The sequence below is a fragment of the Peromyscus leucopus genome, chromosome 2 (genome assembly GCF_004664715.2).
Source record: "Peromyscus leucopus breed LL Stock chromosome 2, UCI_PerLeu_2.1, whole genome shotgun sequence".
NCBI classification, from domain to species: Eukaryota; Metazoa; Chordata; class Mammalia; order Rodentia; family Cricetidae; genus Peromyscus; species Peromyscus leucopus.
Window position 1 is genome coordinate 83,767,477 of NC_051064.1, and position 15,943 is coordinate 83,783,419.

The following is a 15,943-nucleotide window of genomic DNA, read 5'->3' on the forward strand; positions in this document are numbered from 1 at the left end:
TAAAAAGATAAACATTTGCATGCATCCTCTGGACTTGGGAAAGGGAGGACATGGGATTCTACCTTGCAATCTTAAAAGGAAGCAGTCTAAAGATGAGATTAGCAGAGGGATCATAGACTGCTGTAGGCTTTTTACTTCCAATATAAATCAGAATCTCAGGCATGCACTCTACAAAGCCAACTCCCCAGGCTCTACTTAAGTCCTTACACACATGGTCACAAAACTCAGCCACTACAATGACCACGTTCTCTATTCTAAGAGGACACTGAGTTACAGTGCTCACTGCAGGTGACACAACTGTCACACCTCAGTGCTTATGACACCTCATAGCAGAGCAGAGAGTGAAGAGATGTGTTCTTCCCCAGAGAAACAGAACAATGGACCTAATACCTCAAATCTCTGGTTGCTGACTTTCTTTCCTTTTTTGTTCCAGACAATTTTAGGTCTTGGGTCCCCTGTAGCTTGACAAATGAAAGATGCAACTCCGCCAGAGACCCCTGTCTGATCAACCGGAGTTCGTGTAAACCTGGGAGGTGCTGAAATAAGAAGAAATAAACACCACAATTAGCAGGAGCATCAAAATACAGATTATTACCCAACTACACTGTTCCGCTCACAGTACACAGCAGCCTCGTGCACAGTATCAGTGTGGGAAGGTTAAAAAAAAATGAGGCAAACACCTTGTGCCTTTGAGGGTAACTTTGTGGTCAAGTTCTATTATCTGTTAGTGCTTTCATCGCTGAAACCTATATTAAGGCTGAGGTCCAATAACATCCAAAAAGCAACATCACACATTAATTTTTATTACCAGTATTTAAAAATCCAATTTGTCCTCTGTAACAAAAAGCTCATCAATCAAAGTGAGTTAAATTGCAGCGCATTGCTTTGATGTCACTATCAGGACGCTGCCAGAAAGCAGCATTGCCACTGACGGGCTGTTAAAATTAGTGACATTTAAGAGAAGTTCGAGGAAATTTTAAAGAGACAAGAAATATAGCCTGGAATTAGAAGGCACATCAGGAAAGAGGAAGGGAAAATGGCATGGGGACTCTCACACATTGTCTTGTACCTTACCTCCTCATTTTATGAAAATGAATGAAGGAGAAGCTTCCCAAAACACAGGGAAAGGGGACATTTTAGGAAGGAGCCATTGATGATGAATAAAGATAAAAGAATGGAAAATTCAGTTTCAGGGTCTCTGTTTCAATTAAATCTTTCAGCATTCCCTCTTCTTCCTCCTTGAACACACTTTTTTTTTCCTAGCCTGTATTTCAAAATCTAAAAATCAATCCCAGAGTGATGAAATAATATGTAGACGATTATTTATACACAAAAATATTCATCGTGTAATCTGACTAGCAGAGGAATATAAGTAGCACAAATATAAATAATGTAGATGTTTATTTTGAAATGAATTACAACACAAAGATGGAGAATTATATACGTGGGAACTATTTTATAATATGGTATCATATGATAAAATAGTGGTATCATATGATATCATAAGAGTCAATGAAAAGCTACAAAAACATAATGCAAAATTATGGAGTATTATATACGTGGGAACTATTTTATCATATGGTATCATATGATAAAATATGGTATCATATGATAAAATATGGTATCATATGATATCATAAGAGTCAATGAAAAGCTACAAAAACATAACACAAAATTCTTTCTGAGGGACATCTAGTAAGAAATTATACAACATATATGAAAGCAATAATGATGGTGTTTTGTAAAGTATTACTTTAATTGCTTTTTTTCTATGTCTTCCTATCTTTGCTACATACCTGTCCAATATTTAAAAGATTCTGTTTTGATATGTGGATATTTAATATCTGTTTGCACATGTGCACATCTGCATGCAGGATCTGATGAGGTCAGAACAGGGCATCAAATCCTCTGGAGTGGAACTGCTAGGAACTGGTTCAGCAGTAAGAGCTTTTGACTACTGAGTCACCTCAACTTTCTCCACATTTGAGATTTGTAACTGTTATATTTGGAAAATGTTTTCAAGTCAAGAACATTTTAATTTTCCATTTTCCTTTCTTTTCTTTTAATCTGTTACAGATTTTATCAGATACTGTTCTTTACTAATATCATTGATAATAGCTATGCACAGTTTTAGTTAATATGTAATTTGAATATAATCTTCAAATTCTAGGACAGAAGAAAATAATATTAACATTGTATCCTCTTTGCTCACTGCTCCCATGAACTTCTGCCCTTAGTCATGTTTCCACCCTATGTCTTGCAATCCCATAACATGTTCTGACTCAGTTTGATTTCTCTACAGACAGGAAAAGTGGAAACCCATCTGAGGTCCACTTTATTTGACAAACAATGATGATGATAGATAGGTAGATAGATAGATAGATAGGGAGGGAGGGACAGAGGGATGGAGAGAGGGTGGGAGGGAGGGAGGGAAGAGAGGGAGGAAGGGAGAGAGGGAGAAAGATGGGTGGGTAGATAGATAGATAGATAGATAGATAGATAGATAGATAGATAGATAGATAGGACAAGACAGACAGATAGAGGCACTTGAGAGGAAAAAAATCATAGCTTTACTGTTTCTTCACTTTCAAGATATAAGACAGAAATAAATTATTTTGCAGATATTACCCCAGTTTTGAGGTTTCCTATCTAATTATATGATTACATAAATGCAGAAGTTCAGAAAAAGGGAAAGAGAAAAGCATCTTCACAAGCTACTCATAGGAAGTGACTCTTCTCATGAGCAAATTCAGCCTTGTGATGAAATTCAGCCTGGAGCATGTTTGTGTTCAGAAAAGCTAGGAATGAAATGGCTCTCCCAGCCCTGTTCACCATCACATGCTGTAGCATCATGAGTAGAAATAAAAATGAGATAATTACAATAAATGGTGGGAAATACTTAAACTGATTTGAAATTGACTAACAAACAGTAAGAAGGATTAAAAACAAATCAAAACAAAACAACAAAAAAAAAACTAATGATGATACTTTTCTGAAAACAAACATGGTATTACAAGTTTTCTTATTTTTTTCTTTCTTCTATTTCAAGCAAAGTGTACCTAATAAAAAATAAATTCATAAAAACAAAAAGGTCTTCTCTAAAATGTTATTAATAAAGAAAAGAAAATTCCTAGTAGCTGTCTTTGACAAACAAAGTCCATATACTATAAATTTTGAGTTCCTTTAATCTCCTCTCTATATTCCAAAATTGACGAGCCCGAATTAAAACCGATTGACATTGTTTTGAAGTTTCATTGTAAGAGTATAGAAAAGAACTGATGTGTCAATGGATAAGATGACAACACACATACCGTGTACTTTTTTAAAATTTTATAATTTGATTTAATTTTACATATCAGTCATGGATTCCCCTGTCCTCTCTCCTCCCGCTCCCCTCCCCACCCCCCCCCGCCCTCCTCCCAGCCTATCCCCCCATTCCCATCTCCTCAGGGACCTGTCCTTAGTGCATGAGCTGGCTGTTTGGAACCTGGGGCCAACTGTGTATTTAATAACCCTGAGACAGTTGTGGTTTCCCCTGCACTGGGACTTTTGTAAAGGATGTTGTTCTGTTTCTCTTTCCAAAGAATGAAGGAGAGTTTCAGATTCTTACAATCTGCAAGGAATATTTGCCACTTAGAGAAAAGCTACACGAATCCACTATTTCCAAACAATAAAAGGAATAAATGCCATTGTTAAATGATAGGAAGTAATAGATGCTACTGATAATCCTTTCAGTAGGCATGTTGTATAAATAATCGTTATAATACTGATGCCGGCTATTCCTGGCCGAGAGCCTCTAGAAGACATGTAACAGAGGGCTAAACTCCACGATTCCAATAATGTTAGAGGAAAGTGAAAATTTTTGTCCTCAGAGGGCATAACATATATAGATACATATGGAGTGAACTAACCAAGACTAGAAAACTGATTTGGCCATCCTTAATCACATACACTACTGAGGACAAAGCTGCCTCTTTAGTACAATTTCTTAGGTAGAGCTAGACATTAGCAGGACAAATCCACTGATGGATGATCAGTATCTAAGGAAGAAGAGTACAGGAGAAATTCTTAAAATTTAAGTTGACTCAGTTTGATATAATTTGGTTGGTCAACCGCTACTAACCTAAAATAGGATCATAAAGAGAAACATGCTATAAAGTGAAGGAAGAAATGTGGTGCCATTTGTCTAATTTAACTCTAATTAATATGATGTTTCTGTGGACATCAAGGAAATATGTCTCACAGGGAAAAACACTAAGCAGCATGTAACTAATTGGCTTCATTTCTTTTCACTGATTTCATTTCCTTAAATAGAGAGCTTTGATTTTAAAGGGATATTAGTCATAACATTGTACTGAAGATCTTGAAATGAGAGGTTAATAATGCTGTTATATGATACAAAAGGAGAGAGAGAGAGATTTTCAGTAAGAAGATGCAGGCAGCCTGTGTTTAGCAGCCTGCTTCCTCCTTTATGGTGAACCTTCAAGTTGAGCTATCTCAAACCTGTTCTTGCAAATGTCAAGGTAAGGACTCTGAAGAACAGATCAGCAACAGGGTACCTACAACAACTGGGTGGGAAAGGAAAAAGCATAAGAAGGTAATTCAGGAAGTTCAAAGGCCAGTCCAGGCTTTACCTTCTCTTTCAGACAGAGGACATCCTATTGCTACTGAGGGGAATCTGGAGAGTGGCTAGAGCTTGTGTGCATGCTAGTATGGTAAGTTTGATTTCTACTGGGAAGAAGTGCAGCAGGGAGACAGTGACCAGACCTCCTAGGCACATGAAGAAAGACAGAGGTTCCCAAGGTCATATGTATCTGAGGAGGATAGAGCCCACAGCACAGCTCTGATCTGTATGGCTCTCCCAATATGTGTTCTATAAACTGGTTAATGTAGGGGTGCCTCGCTTTTCACATGGTCACACTGGAACTGAATAGTCTCTCTAGAATATCCATGGCCAATCCATTCTTCAAAGTCAAACAGACTGTTTATGAATTGTTTACCATACTTCCATTTTAATACAACTCCCTAACCAACATCTTAGCTTTAAATTTTTATTTAAAGAACAGAACACTTTAGAATGAATTAAATACTTATTCTTAATTATTTGCATGCACTAGACAAAATGCTTTCATGATCTTATAGTCAAGGTTTTACAATGGTCCCACAAAATGTACTTCTGACTCTTATAACCTGACAGAAAGTTTTAGAGTAATATGCAAATTTGGAGTAAAACAAAGAGTGTAGTGGGAGGTTTCTCAGTCCCACCTGGGCCTATGATCCAGACACCCCATGATCTGTCCAGAAACCCGCTTATAAAATTATTACTCAAAGGCTTATATATTAATTACAAATTCTTTGGTCTATGGCTCAGGCATCTTACTAGCTAGCTCTTACATCTTAACCCATTTCTATTAATCTGTGCAATGCCATGTGTCTCATGACTTTACCTGGGTTGCATTACATCATGCATCCCCACGCAGTTCTCACTCAGCATCTCTCCCCACCCTGCCATTCTCCTCCTTGTAGCTCTGCTTGGATTTCCCACCTGCCTATAAGCTGCCTTGCCATAGGCCAAAGCTGCTTATTTATTAACCAAGTAACCATTTTCACAGTATACAGAAAGACCATTCCACAGCAGAAGAGAAGAAAGATCAAAAGAAAGCCAGGGAGACTCACTGACCTGAAAAGACTTATGAACTTCTAGTTTAATTGTGAGGCCCTGTTTTACTATTCCAAACCAGAAGGTAGAAAGAAACAGATGCTGCTGCACAGACAATGTACAATATCTCAATTTGATGTAAGTTTTGAAATGTATTTAACTATAAAGTAATGATATTCCACAGCATTAAGTAATTTGTGCTAATTAGAGTAATTATAGTTCACTAAGAAAATCCATCTGGAATATGCTACCTAGAAAAGTGTTCCAAAGTGGAACACAATTCCAGGAAGCAAATGGGTAGGGAGTAGGGGGGTGGGTAACCAATCATGAACCATGACAAACAGAGAAAATCAACACCACTGCCACAAAGTTCATTCACAAGTTACCTAGGTTCTAAGTTCAGCAGAGCTGACTACATTAACATTGCTCTATATGTGTGATCAATATTTGCTCATGAAGAAAAACAAACCACACTTTAAAGTTTTAGCTATTGATTCATGTCCTCCTTAAGATTCCTCGGTGATGCACTGCTTCGCCTCCATAAACCACTGATTTTATTAAGGTTTCAACTACAAATTCTTTGTGAGTGACTACTGGGGGTGCTCCAATATCAGTGACAGAAGCTCTGTACAGCTACCATGATTTAAGCTGGCAAGGATTCGTATGGGCAACAATGGACAGGGAAAGCAATAGAGAGAAAAAGATAAAGGAAGGGAAAGAAATTGGAACACTAGATCTGACTTAATGAAGCATATACCCCACTCGAAGTGTGTTCTCAGTGTTTAGTCTCTATTTCCAATACTTGGGAAATTGCTTCCTAACATTTCAAAACTGGCACATGAAAGCACACTATGTCATACATCTCCATAGGACTCCTCCTGCCACAAGGCCACTTCTGTTTGTGGCACTTCATGTCACAGAGGTTCAAACCTTTCAGACTTCACATCATTTTCTGACACATTTGCCCCATTACCAGTCACTCAGGCCACTTAATACACCAATATTTTCGAGATCTCTACTTTCATACCCAATTAAGAATGGCCTTGCTTTTCTTTCTAAAATGGACATTAGACTTAGCTGGGAGTCTCAGAGAAAAAAAAAATGTACAGGTGTGTGGTGCCCTCATTCCCATAAAAAAGAAAATCTGTCTGGGAGAGGACTAGGTAAATAATTTCTAAATAACTGCAATGTTTGCTCAGTACTGAGAGTTGCTAAATGACATCTCCCATCCAGCCATCCTCATGCCAGGGTTTCGTATCATTTATCAATATTATGTATGACTGTGGATCCTTTTCTTTTCTCTTCCATTCTTTTTGGGTTTTGTTCTAGTGCTTCTATAAATATGTAATAATATCTATGTATTTTCCACTCACACAATAAAGCAACCTAAAAGACCACAGCTGTCAAGTCAATTAGAATATTTGGCTTAGTGTTCTAGATCTTTGTGAACTGCTGCTAGCTCATTTTTCCAAATATGTTTCCACTTCTGTCCACCATGTACTTTATTTCCTGGTCTCCATGAACTAGAATATGTTCCTCTCTTGAACAGAATGGCTTCTCCCTGTTTCCTAATTTAGAGATTTTACACATCTTCAATCAGAATAAAATCCTCCCAAAGCCTATCCGAACACTCATTTACATGAAATCTCTCAGACTTTAACCCTTTAACTCCTTTGTCACACGATGTGTACCTCAAATGAGTCTTGATGTCACATATTCCACTATAATTATTCTAGATCCCGTGCTTCCTCCTGCACCATATGAGCAGAATCTTGATAAAAGTACCTGCCACCTGGTCACTGTAAAGACTCCACCATGCTCATTACACACATTGTTATCAGTGGATGATATAGCCAAGAGATACTGAAAACATCCTAATATTTTACCTCAATGAATAATTTTAAGCATATTATATCCCACCTAAACATATTAAAAAGCAGTTATAACAGAATTATATTTAAAATACATCTAAATCAATTAATATTTAAAAACAATTCTACAGCATTAAAGATTATAGATGGACTTTAACTTAATTGTTCAAGGATTTCAGTTGTTTCAACTTCAGTATCATAGATAGACTCCAATAAACACTCTGATAATAACTCTTGTAAAAAAAAACAACACTACTTATTACTCCCTCATGTTTGTGTATAACTCTGATGTTCCTCATTCTAAATGTAAAATTCCTGCACGTTTGATAAATTACTACATATAGAAATCACTGGAAAAATTGACAACTTTAAAGCTAGTCAGAAATTTTAATAGATTAGGCACGATAAATAATGTAAGTATTCACAGATATATTATATTAGTGATCTAATTACTTGAGTCATTGTTAATACTAAAGATTATCACTGCCAAAGTGTCAGTTACTTAAAATGAGAGATAATTGAAGATCAAAGGTGGTAGTTTGGGAAGGGCACTAGCTCATGCCCCCATGCAAAGAGTAAACTTCTTCTATCCTACTTTGAACATTTTCTGTTGAGAAATAAGAAGAGCATGCCTGGTGATGAAGTCACAAACATCAACAGGGAAGAAGAAGCAATTTTGTAGAAAAACTCCTGAAAATATCACTGTATGGTTTAAAATACCTTTCAAATTAAAAAGGTAACATAGCCAAGTACATTGTAGACTTTCAAATTCGTTTCTGACACTCTTATACAGGAAAAATTTATAGAAAGTGGATTACAGCAGTTAGTACTGTTCTGATTTTACTGTTAGGATTCTCTGTCCATTTTCATGACTTCCATGGGCCTTCATGTTTTATTTCACTTTATCAACAACCTATTAATTCACTTAAATCTATATATAAAATATCCTATTTTTGAAATTAATGTATATTAATATGTCATAGAAATTTCAAATATGCTACAGGTTATATTTGTAAGCTTAGTTTTATTTTTAAGGGTTGTCGTTGGGACTCTGTTTCCTCTTAATTAATAAGTATTAAGGGAATATTCAGCAGAAATTTAGTTCAGTTCATCTAATATTTCCCAGTAGGCCTGGGAATTCAGTTGAGTGACATTTATATATTCTTATCAAGAGAAGTGACTTATAAAATAAGTGATAGGCTTTCCTTTGAAAAAAGTTTAAGAACTAATTTTTCTGTGTAATAGTATTACAAACAAGAATAGTTAACATAGTAATATGACATAACATTGTACGAAATAGTCTTTGATCTAGAATGAGTTGAAAACACAGAGTCCTTATGCTTTTTACAGTGTAAGCAATAAATATTTCCTGGCCATTAATTTCAAAGTGTTAAAACCAAGCAAATCACAGTATCAACCTATAAATTTGCTACAAACACTAGAGAGGATCATGGGTAGCAAACATCCACCAGAGTGTCAGGCATATTCTTGGTAACAATTAAACACTGATAGATCATCAACACACTGACCAACCTCACATTGCAACACCATCATTTCATTTTATTGAAAGTGTTCACATGTACACACACGTCTTCCACATTATATCTGATAAAAATTTCTGAACTACCTTTATTCTCAGACTACTTTGCCAACTAAACAAGAGGGAAATTATTATCAGTCAAAATGTGGTTGATTCGTTTCTGGAGTCAATCATTTCACACTGTCCCTACCCTTCCATTCCAATAGACACTGTAGGACTTCTCTACCAGTTCCCTTCAATCCTAGATATCATCTGCAGTCGCCTCATATACCAGAACAACAACAACAACAAAAATGAACAGCCAGTTCTGCTGTTCAAAATGCCATGCATATTTGCAACAGGCCTGTTCACATGTGTGGATACAAGAGGATAACCTCGTGGGTTAGAGCAGCAAGTAGCACCAACATGTTCCAACACATTATAGCTTAGATATGATCCGAGCTTCTGCCACTTCTGCTAATGCCTCCCTATGGCTGGAATGAAGAACAGCAACAGTTTCAAAGCCTTCCAAGATGTAGTCACATCCTCAGATCTCGTCTTGTGCAGTTCATTTGCTAGTAGTGTTCAAAATGAAACCAGAATGGCACACAACTCAAGATGTTTTTAAAAATAATGAAACAAAGTGGGCATAGGGAAATGCCTTTAATCCCAGCACTTGGGAGATAGAGGCAGGTAGAACTTTTGAGTTCTAGACTTGTCTACATGGCGAATACCAGACTAGCCAGGAATGCATTGTAATACACTGTTTTAAGAAGAAGAAAAAATATAATTCAATATTCAAAAAAATGGAAGAAAGTACACTGGAATATTCTTAGAGAAAAACTGACAGGATGATGGCTCAGACTCTAGAAACATGAAACTGAGAATAACTGTGTTGCTTCTCTCTACACTGTGCCTGTTTCGATTCACTTGTATCTGGTGTCTCACTCCTTTCAAACAAGCATATTACCCGTCCCATGTGATCCAATTTGCAGGTATACAATGTGTATCAGTTAGGATGAAAAATAAATGATTTCTTTTTATGATGATCAGCACCTCTGATTTGATAAATTATGATTAACTGGTAAATAAATTATCAGTGAATGATGTAATGAATCTGCTTATATACCAAAGATGCAAATGGGTAAGAAGTTTCTTAGCTACTTTTCTTCCCAGACTACCTTGCTAGGTTAACCAGAATGAAACTGGTGTCTATGAAAATGTGGATGACTGGTTCCTCTTGAGTAAATCTGTGATACAAGATTGTGTCATAAACTAGCAATTACTCTGAGTGTCTTACACCAAAATAAATGGCCAGTCTTTAAAATGGCAATAGTTAAGAGAAGCTTTATAGTTTAGGCATTCCAGAAGTAGAGAAGCTTCTTTGTCACAGTATCTGTGTTAAGTAGCCATGGAAGAATATTAGCATTAAGAGGAAATGAAGAAAAAGCCAGTAAATACTTTTGACCTGTTTCCATTACATCATTCTGATGAATGAAGAAGGAAGCTGAGTCTGTGTATTTTGAACACATTGGATACAGAACACAAACTTAAGGCCTTAAAGCAGGACTGTTAAGTGGCTATTTGAACAACGATGCTGAGCGGGTGTTTTCATTAGAATGTGTGACTCTGGTACAAGACATGATGAGAATGGCTGCACAGACAATGACTGTGATTCAAGATTATGTCATAAACTAGTGGTTACTCTGAGTGTCTCACACCAAAACAAATGGCCAGTCTTACTGAGAATGTCAATAGTTCAGAGAAGTTTTATTGCTCTGGCATAGCAAAAGCAGAGGACTGTTTGCTTTGGTCATAATATCCCATAGTTCTATGTTAAATAAAAAGTTATGATGTTGAGACCATAACTTTCACAGCTGTAAAGTAAGTGTTTATGACTCAGGTATTGATATATCTTGAAATAAGATAAATAGCTACAATATATTGAACACATCATTGCTACTTTGCTACTCCAACCCTTGGCCTATGCTCTTGTATCCATGCATGAGAACAGGCCTGTTGCAATATGTGCAGCATACTGAACAGCGGAACTGGCATTTTTTGTTGTCTGCAATGTGAGGTGATATCTAAGATTGAAGGGTACTGGTAGAGAAGTCCCAAGGTATCTGCTGGACTGGAAGGGTATGGACAGTGCTAGCGATGATTTACTCCAGGAATCAATCAACCACATTTTGATTGACACCAGTTTCGCTCTGGTTAAGCTGGCAGTTAAGCTGGCAAAGTAGTCTGGGAACAAGAGTAGCTTAGAAACTTCCCGAAAACTGTAATGTGGAAGAGGTTTGTGTAGATGTGTATGTCTTCATAAGACTGATTTGAAATAAATTTCAAATATATTTGCTTCAGAAACTGAAAAGCATTGTTATAAACCTTTACAGGAAAATATAGCTTCTTTGTATACATATTATTTTTGTGTATTATTAGAAAGCTGTATTTTGTATAGAATAGGATAATATACAAAATGAATGGTCTTGGTTTTGTTTCTGTTCTTTGAGACAGTCTCACTTGTAGTTCTAGTTGGCCTAGAAATGTTTACGTAGAACAGTCTCACATTAAACTCACCAAGATGTGCCTGCCTCTGTCTGCTGCATACTAGGATTAAAGGTGTGGGCTCCATTAAAAGTCTATATTAAGAATACAGCAAAACTTGAAATTAATATTATCTTCTAAATAAATATTATGACTTTGAAATGATTAAGCACTTAAAATCTGACTCTTTAAAAAACATTTCCCTGGTATTCAATATTTTGTTTTAAAGGCTCTTACCATTTGTTACTCTTTATATGAGTATATAATGCACAATGGGAAAGATAAAGTGTAAACTAAAAAGAAAATTACTTCCCTCTAAGACAGTGTTGCTTTAAAAAGAAGTGGTGATTTAAAAGCTATGTTTGAAAACTGTCCAGCATTTTCCTCAGTTAGATGAGCACTCTGCATTAGTATTTCAAGTTTATCAGATTTATGTCATAGTTTTATTCTGTGTAGTATCTGCACATTATAGACATTCAAGACACTTTAAAGCAAATACAATTATTTAAGTCATAAGGAAGTTTTAGGTATGAATATCTGTTCCTTCTGGATATATGCCACTAAATTGAGATTCCCTTTTACTTCCATTTAAATATATTTCTCCATACAGCCAAAGCTGTAAACCAAAGAATGTATGGCAATGATCTGCAGCCTTCCAAATCTTCTCATTCAATGTTAGGTAACCATTAAAAATAGCAACACTTTGTGGGATATTAAAAGTTCTTGGCTACTGGAATCTTTCCAGCTGAATATATGTAGTAAGTATTCAAGGGGACTTATTTTTACATATTAACTTCACTTAAAAATAAAATCTGTATTCTTTTCAGAGTCCAGGAAAGCATCTACATACATACCTACTAGCTGGACATGAGGGACTCATTCTAACCCTGTCTGAGTTCAACCTTGACCAAAACTGATCTCTACATTCTCAGGCTGTGGCCCCACCCACTAGAAAACACTCCTCAGTCAGCTATTTGAAAGTACAAAAGATGGAAAGCCTGACAACTGGTTCTATGCTAGGGCTGTGAAGTCATGTCCAAGCAGGCAATGATAATAATAGATGAGCACCCAGCCGTGGCCTGGCCCTGTCCACATAGCAAACCTGAGCTTGACAGTAATTGGACCCTGGCACTGAAACAACTAAGGATTCAACTCCTTGCCTTGTAGATAAAAATAAACCTTTAAAGAACTTAAATAAAATGGGCTCTAGGTGGAGCAGAAGATAATGTAATAACATTACTATTGTGTGCTTAAACTTATACATGAATAAAATAACTCTAGGACCATTACCATGCAAACATTCCATGCTTGTCTTCTGTGAACTGCAATACACTCAAAACAGACACTAAGGGAGTCATCAAGAGGATGAGGCCTTTCCTGCCCTCTTAGTTCCAGTTATCCTAGCAGGTCACATGTATGTTTATAAATACTATTTCACCTCTGATGGTGAGAGGAGCTGGGTACCCTCTGAACCCACAGAAACAGAGGAACTACTCAGATTCTCTGTAAACACTTATCAGATGGCTTGACATTCAAATATCAAGTCCCTAATTGTCTTCTTGGGCCAATGTGGACTCTGGAACCAGTTCATTTCCGTTCAGATTATGTATGCTTTTCTAGAGAAACACAGTATCCAAGCTCCAGGAATATGGGAGGCTTTCCAAAGAAACAGAGACAGTGAGGGCCTTATTTACCAACAATTCCCCCCTCTCTAATTTACAGCTCAGGGTACTAAGTCAGAAAACAAAGGGTTTTCCCATGCAGAAATAACCTTTGTGAAAAACCTGCAAACGAGAATTTAATTACACTATTTACCAATAGAGAATGCATGGAGAAATAAACTGAAACATTTCTTGCTGTAGCTTTTCCCCTTTTCCCCCAACTTAACTGCTGCAGGCAACATCATAGCAATTTAAGTTGGTTTTGTGACAAATTATTAAGATACTTATAATAGAAAGAAAATCAACCAATAATTACTTCCCTAGCACATGTCTATTGTTCTCAGTATAAACAGAAGCTGGGGCTGACAGCCGATGTGCCAGCCCCCTGCTAACTTAGAAAACATTTGCAGAGCCCCAAGGCCTCTTGCCAGACTCAGGCATGCCATAGCCACCAAGCTCAGCCAACAGGGCTGCACTGACCATGTTCAGGGCCCCATACTGTGTTGGCCCTACTTTCCTGTGCTAAAAATACAGTCTGAATTATTAAGGACTCCAATTTTACAATAACTCTGGCCTTTGAACATCACTCTGAAACATCACTGTAGAATCCCAAGCACTTGGGAATTTTAGATAAGACCCCGAAAGTTTCTATTAGTATCCAAAGGGAATTATGACAGGTATAAAATATTTTTTTTGTATTTGAGAAACAGAACATTTATGAATATACAGCAGGATGTATAGGTCATATTCTAGATGAACATAATGAGAATTAGTAAAGGAACCTGAGGTTATCCTGCATGAAAATTCCTTCTGCCAAGTAGAGGTGAAACCTTGGGATCGCAAAAGAGATGAACACCTGGAGTCATTTTATAAACACGTCACAGTTCCTAATTCTGTGAAAAGGAGATGTTGCTTTAAAGACTGCTGCAGAGTCTGTGTTAGCTTTTAGTCTCTGAAGTTTTGGGAACCATAGACAGTAAAGGCTGCTCTTTGAGGTAGATCTAAAAATATTACAAAAGATCTCTTTTCAGAGGCATTGCTTGCAAGACAAAACGACAGAAGGGGAGAATCTAAAGGGATGTGTAGACACGGATTCTTGTGATTCCAACTCCCCAGACAAATAGTACCTAGGATTTCCTAAACGTCTCAGTGAGATGAACTGTGATGAAGACACCAAGGCAGTCACAACACAGGCAAAAGACATCAGACTCACCTAGGGGCATGTGGGAAAATGGTCCTTTCTTAGAGGTTCTGTCATCCTTCACTCAACATTCCAGGGCCCCAGTAGTGAAAATGCTCTGACAACTGCCCTCAATGTTTCTGAACATTCCCTGCACTCCATTAGCCTACAGGATCCCCAACTTGGTTTAAATCAGATCTTTCTCCTTCCCTGTTTTGAGGGGCTGACCCTACCTAAGAAAAATTACAGCATAGTAAGAGCTAATACAACAGAAAACTCATGATTTACAACCTCAAATGAACCCTTTTTTGCCATCTATCAATCAGCTTCCTACCTGTACCTGTCTCCTGACGCCTGCTCTGCTCTAACTTCTCACCTCAAAGAGACTGATGCTCAGGCCTCTTGGTTCACAAACAAAATGTTATCCAACATGTGTAATGCCTTCTAACTAAGCTGGAAGGTGGTGGTGCACACCTTTCATCCCAGCACTCTGGGAGGCAAAGCGAGGGGGATCTCTGTGAGTTTGCGGCCAGCCTGGGCTACAGAATGAGTTCCAGGAAAGATGTAAAGCTACACAGAGAAACCTTGTCTCAAAAAACAAAACAAGATAAAAGACCTTCTAACTAGAAATGACTCTGCTTTTCATTTTGCGCTGTGGAAGACCAACTGTGTCGCATGTGCTCTTTATTTGTCCCATCACCACCCTGGGACATTGTATACTACATATTTGTCTATACACATATCAGCATCTCCACTGCCTCCCTGGGTAACAAACAGGTCCTGTTAGGGTAGGGTCTCACTACGCACATTTTGGAACAGAGGGCCTTTTGTGTAATTTTTAAGTACAGGGCTGTGCATAGCAGGAGATATATAGGACTCCTGGTCTCTCTCCAATATTATGTCAGCAACACCCTCCCTGTCATCTACGACAAGTAAGCATTGTGAATAAGTGCCAAAGAATATTCAAATTTGTCACATCAAAGGCAATGGCTTTATCTTGGGAAATTGTGGAATAGATGGACACTGTAGCTCAGATTCCTCCAAATAAACTGCTCACTACTTTACCCTGTTTCTTTGCTGTTCACATTGTTTCACACTTGATCCTGCACATAGATGTTGCTTATCTGGCTTCTTTCTTTTGCTGAACTGAGACAATGCTCCAATATCACAAAGATGTATTTATGAATGAGGCACCTACTCATGCATTTATTACAAATTACTTATGTTATAGTCTATGCATTTAAGATAATGTTTTTTTAAAAAAATAAATATAAAAATTGCATTTGTGGCCAACTCTCAAGCACTGTAAGTTTAAATGTATTTTCAATTCTTCATAAATTAGCACTAGGGGATACAATACCTAGAAAATGAATAACATTTTGGTTAAGAAGAAATAAAATAAACTTAGCATGTTGTTATAATAACTAGTTTGCTGCCACACATCACACCACAATTCACCCTTGGGTGACGCCTTTAGGGAAGTTGAAACTACTCAAGCCAATTAAT

General features: G+C 37.1%; 1 protein-coding gene across 50 annotated transcripts in view; it reads right to left on the reverse strand.

The window, feature by feature from the left end:
- Ptprd (protein tyrosine phosphatase receptor type D) overlaps positions 1-15,943 on the reverse strand; it is a 2,272,674-nt gene that overhangs the window by 298,109 nt on the left and 1,958,622 nt on the right. For 26 of the 50 annotated variants that reach the window (XM_037203385.1, XM_037203379.1, XM_037203374.1 and 23 more), the window contains one exon: positions 391-536. In XM_037203385.1, coding sequence (XP_037059280.1) covers positions 391-536 — 146 coding nt within the window. Of the gene's footprint in view, positions 1-387; positions 537-15,943 lie in introns of all 50 variants that reach the window. The other 24 variants (XM_037203364.1, XM_037203377.1, XM_037203376.1 and 21 more) reach the window with 1 other exon arrangement.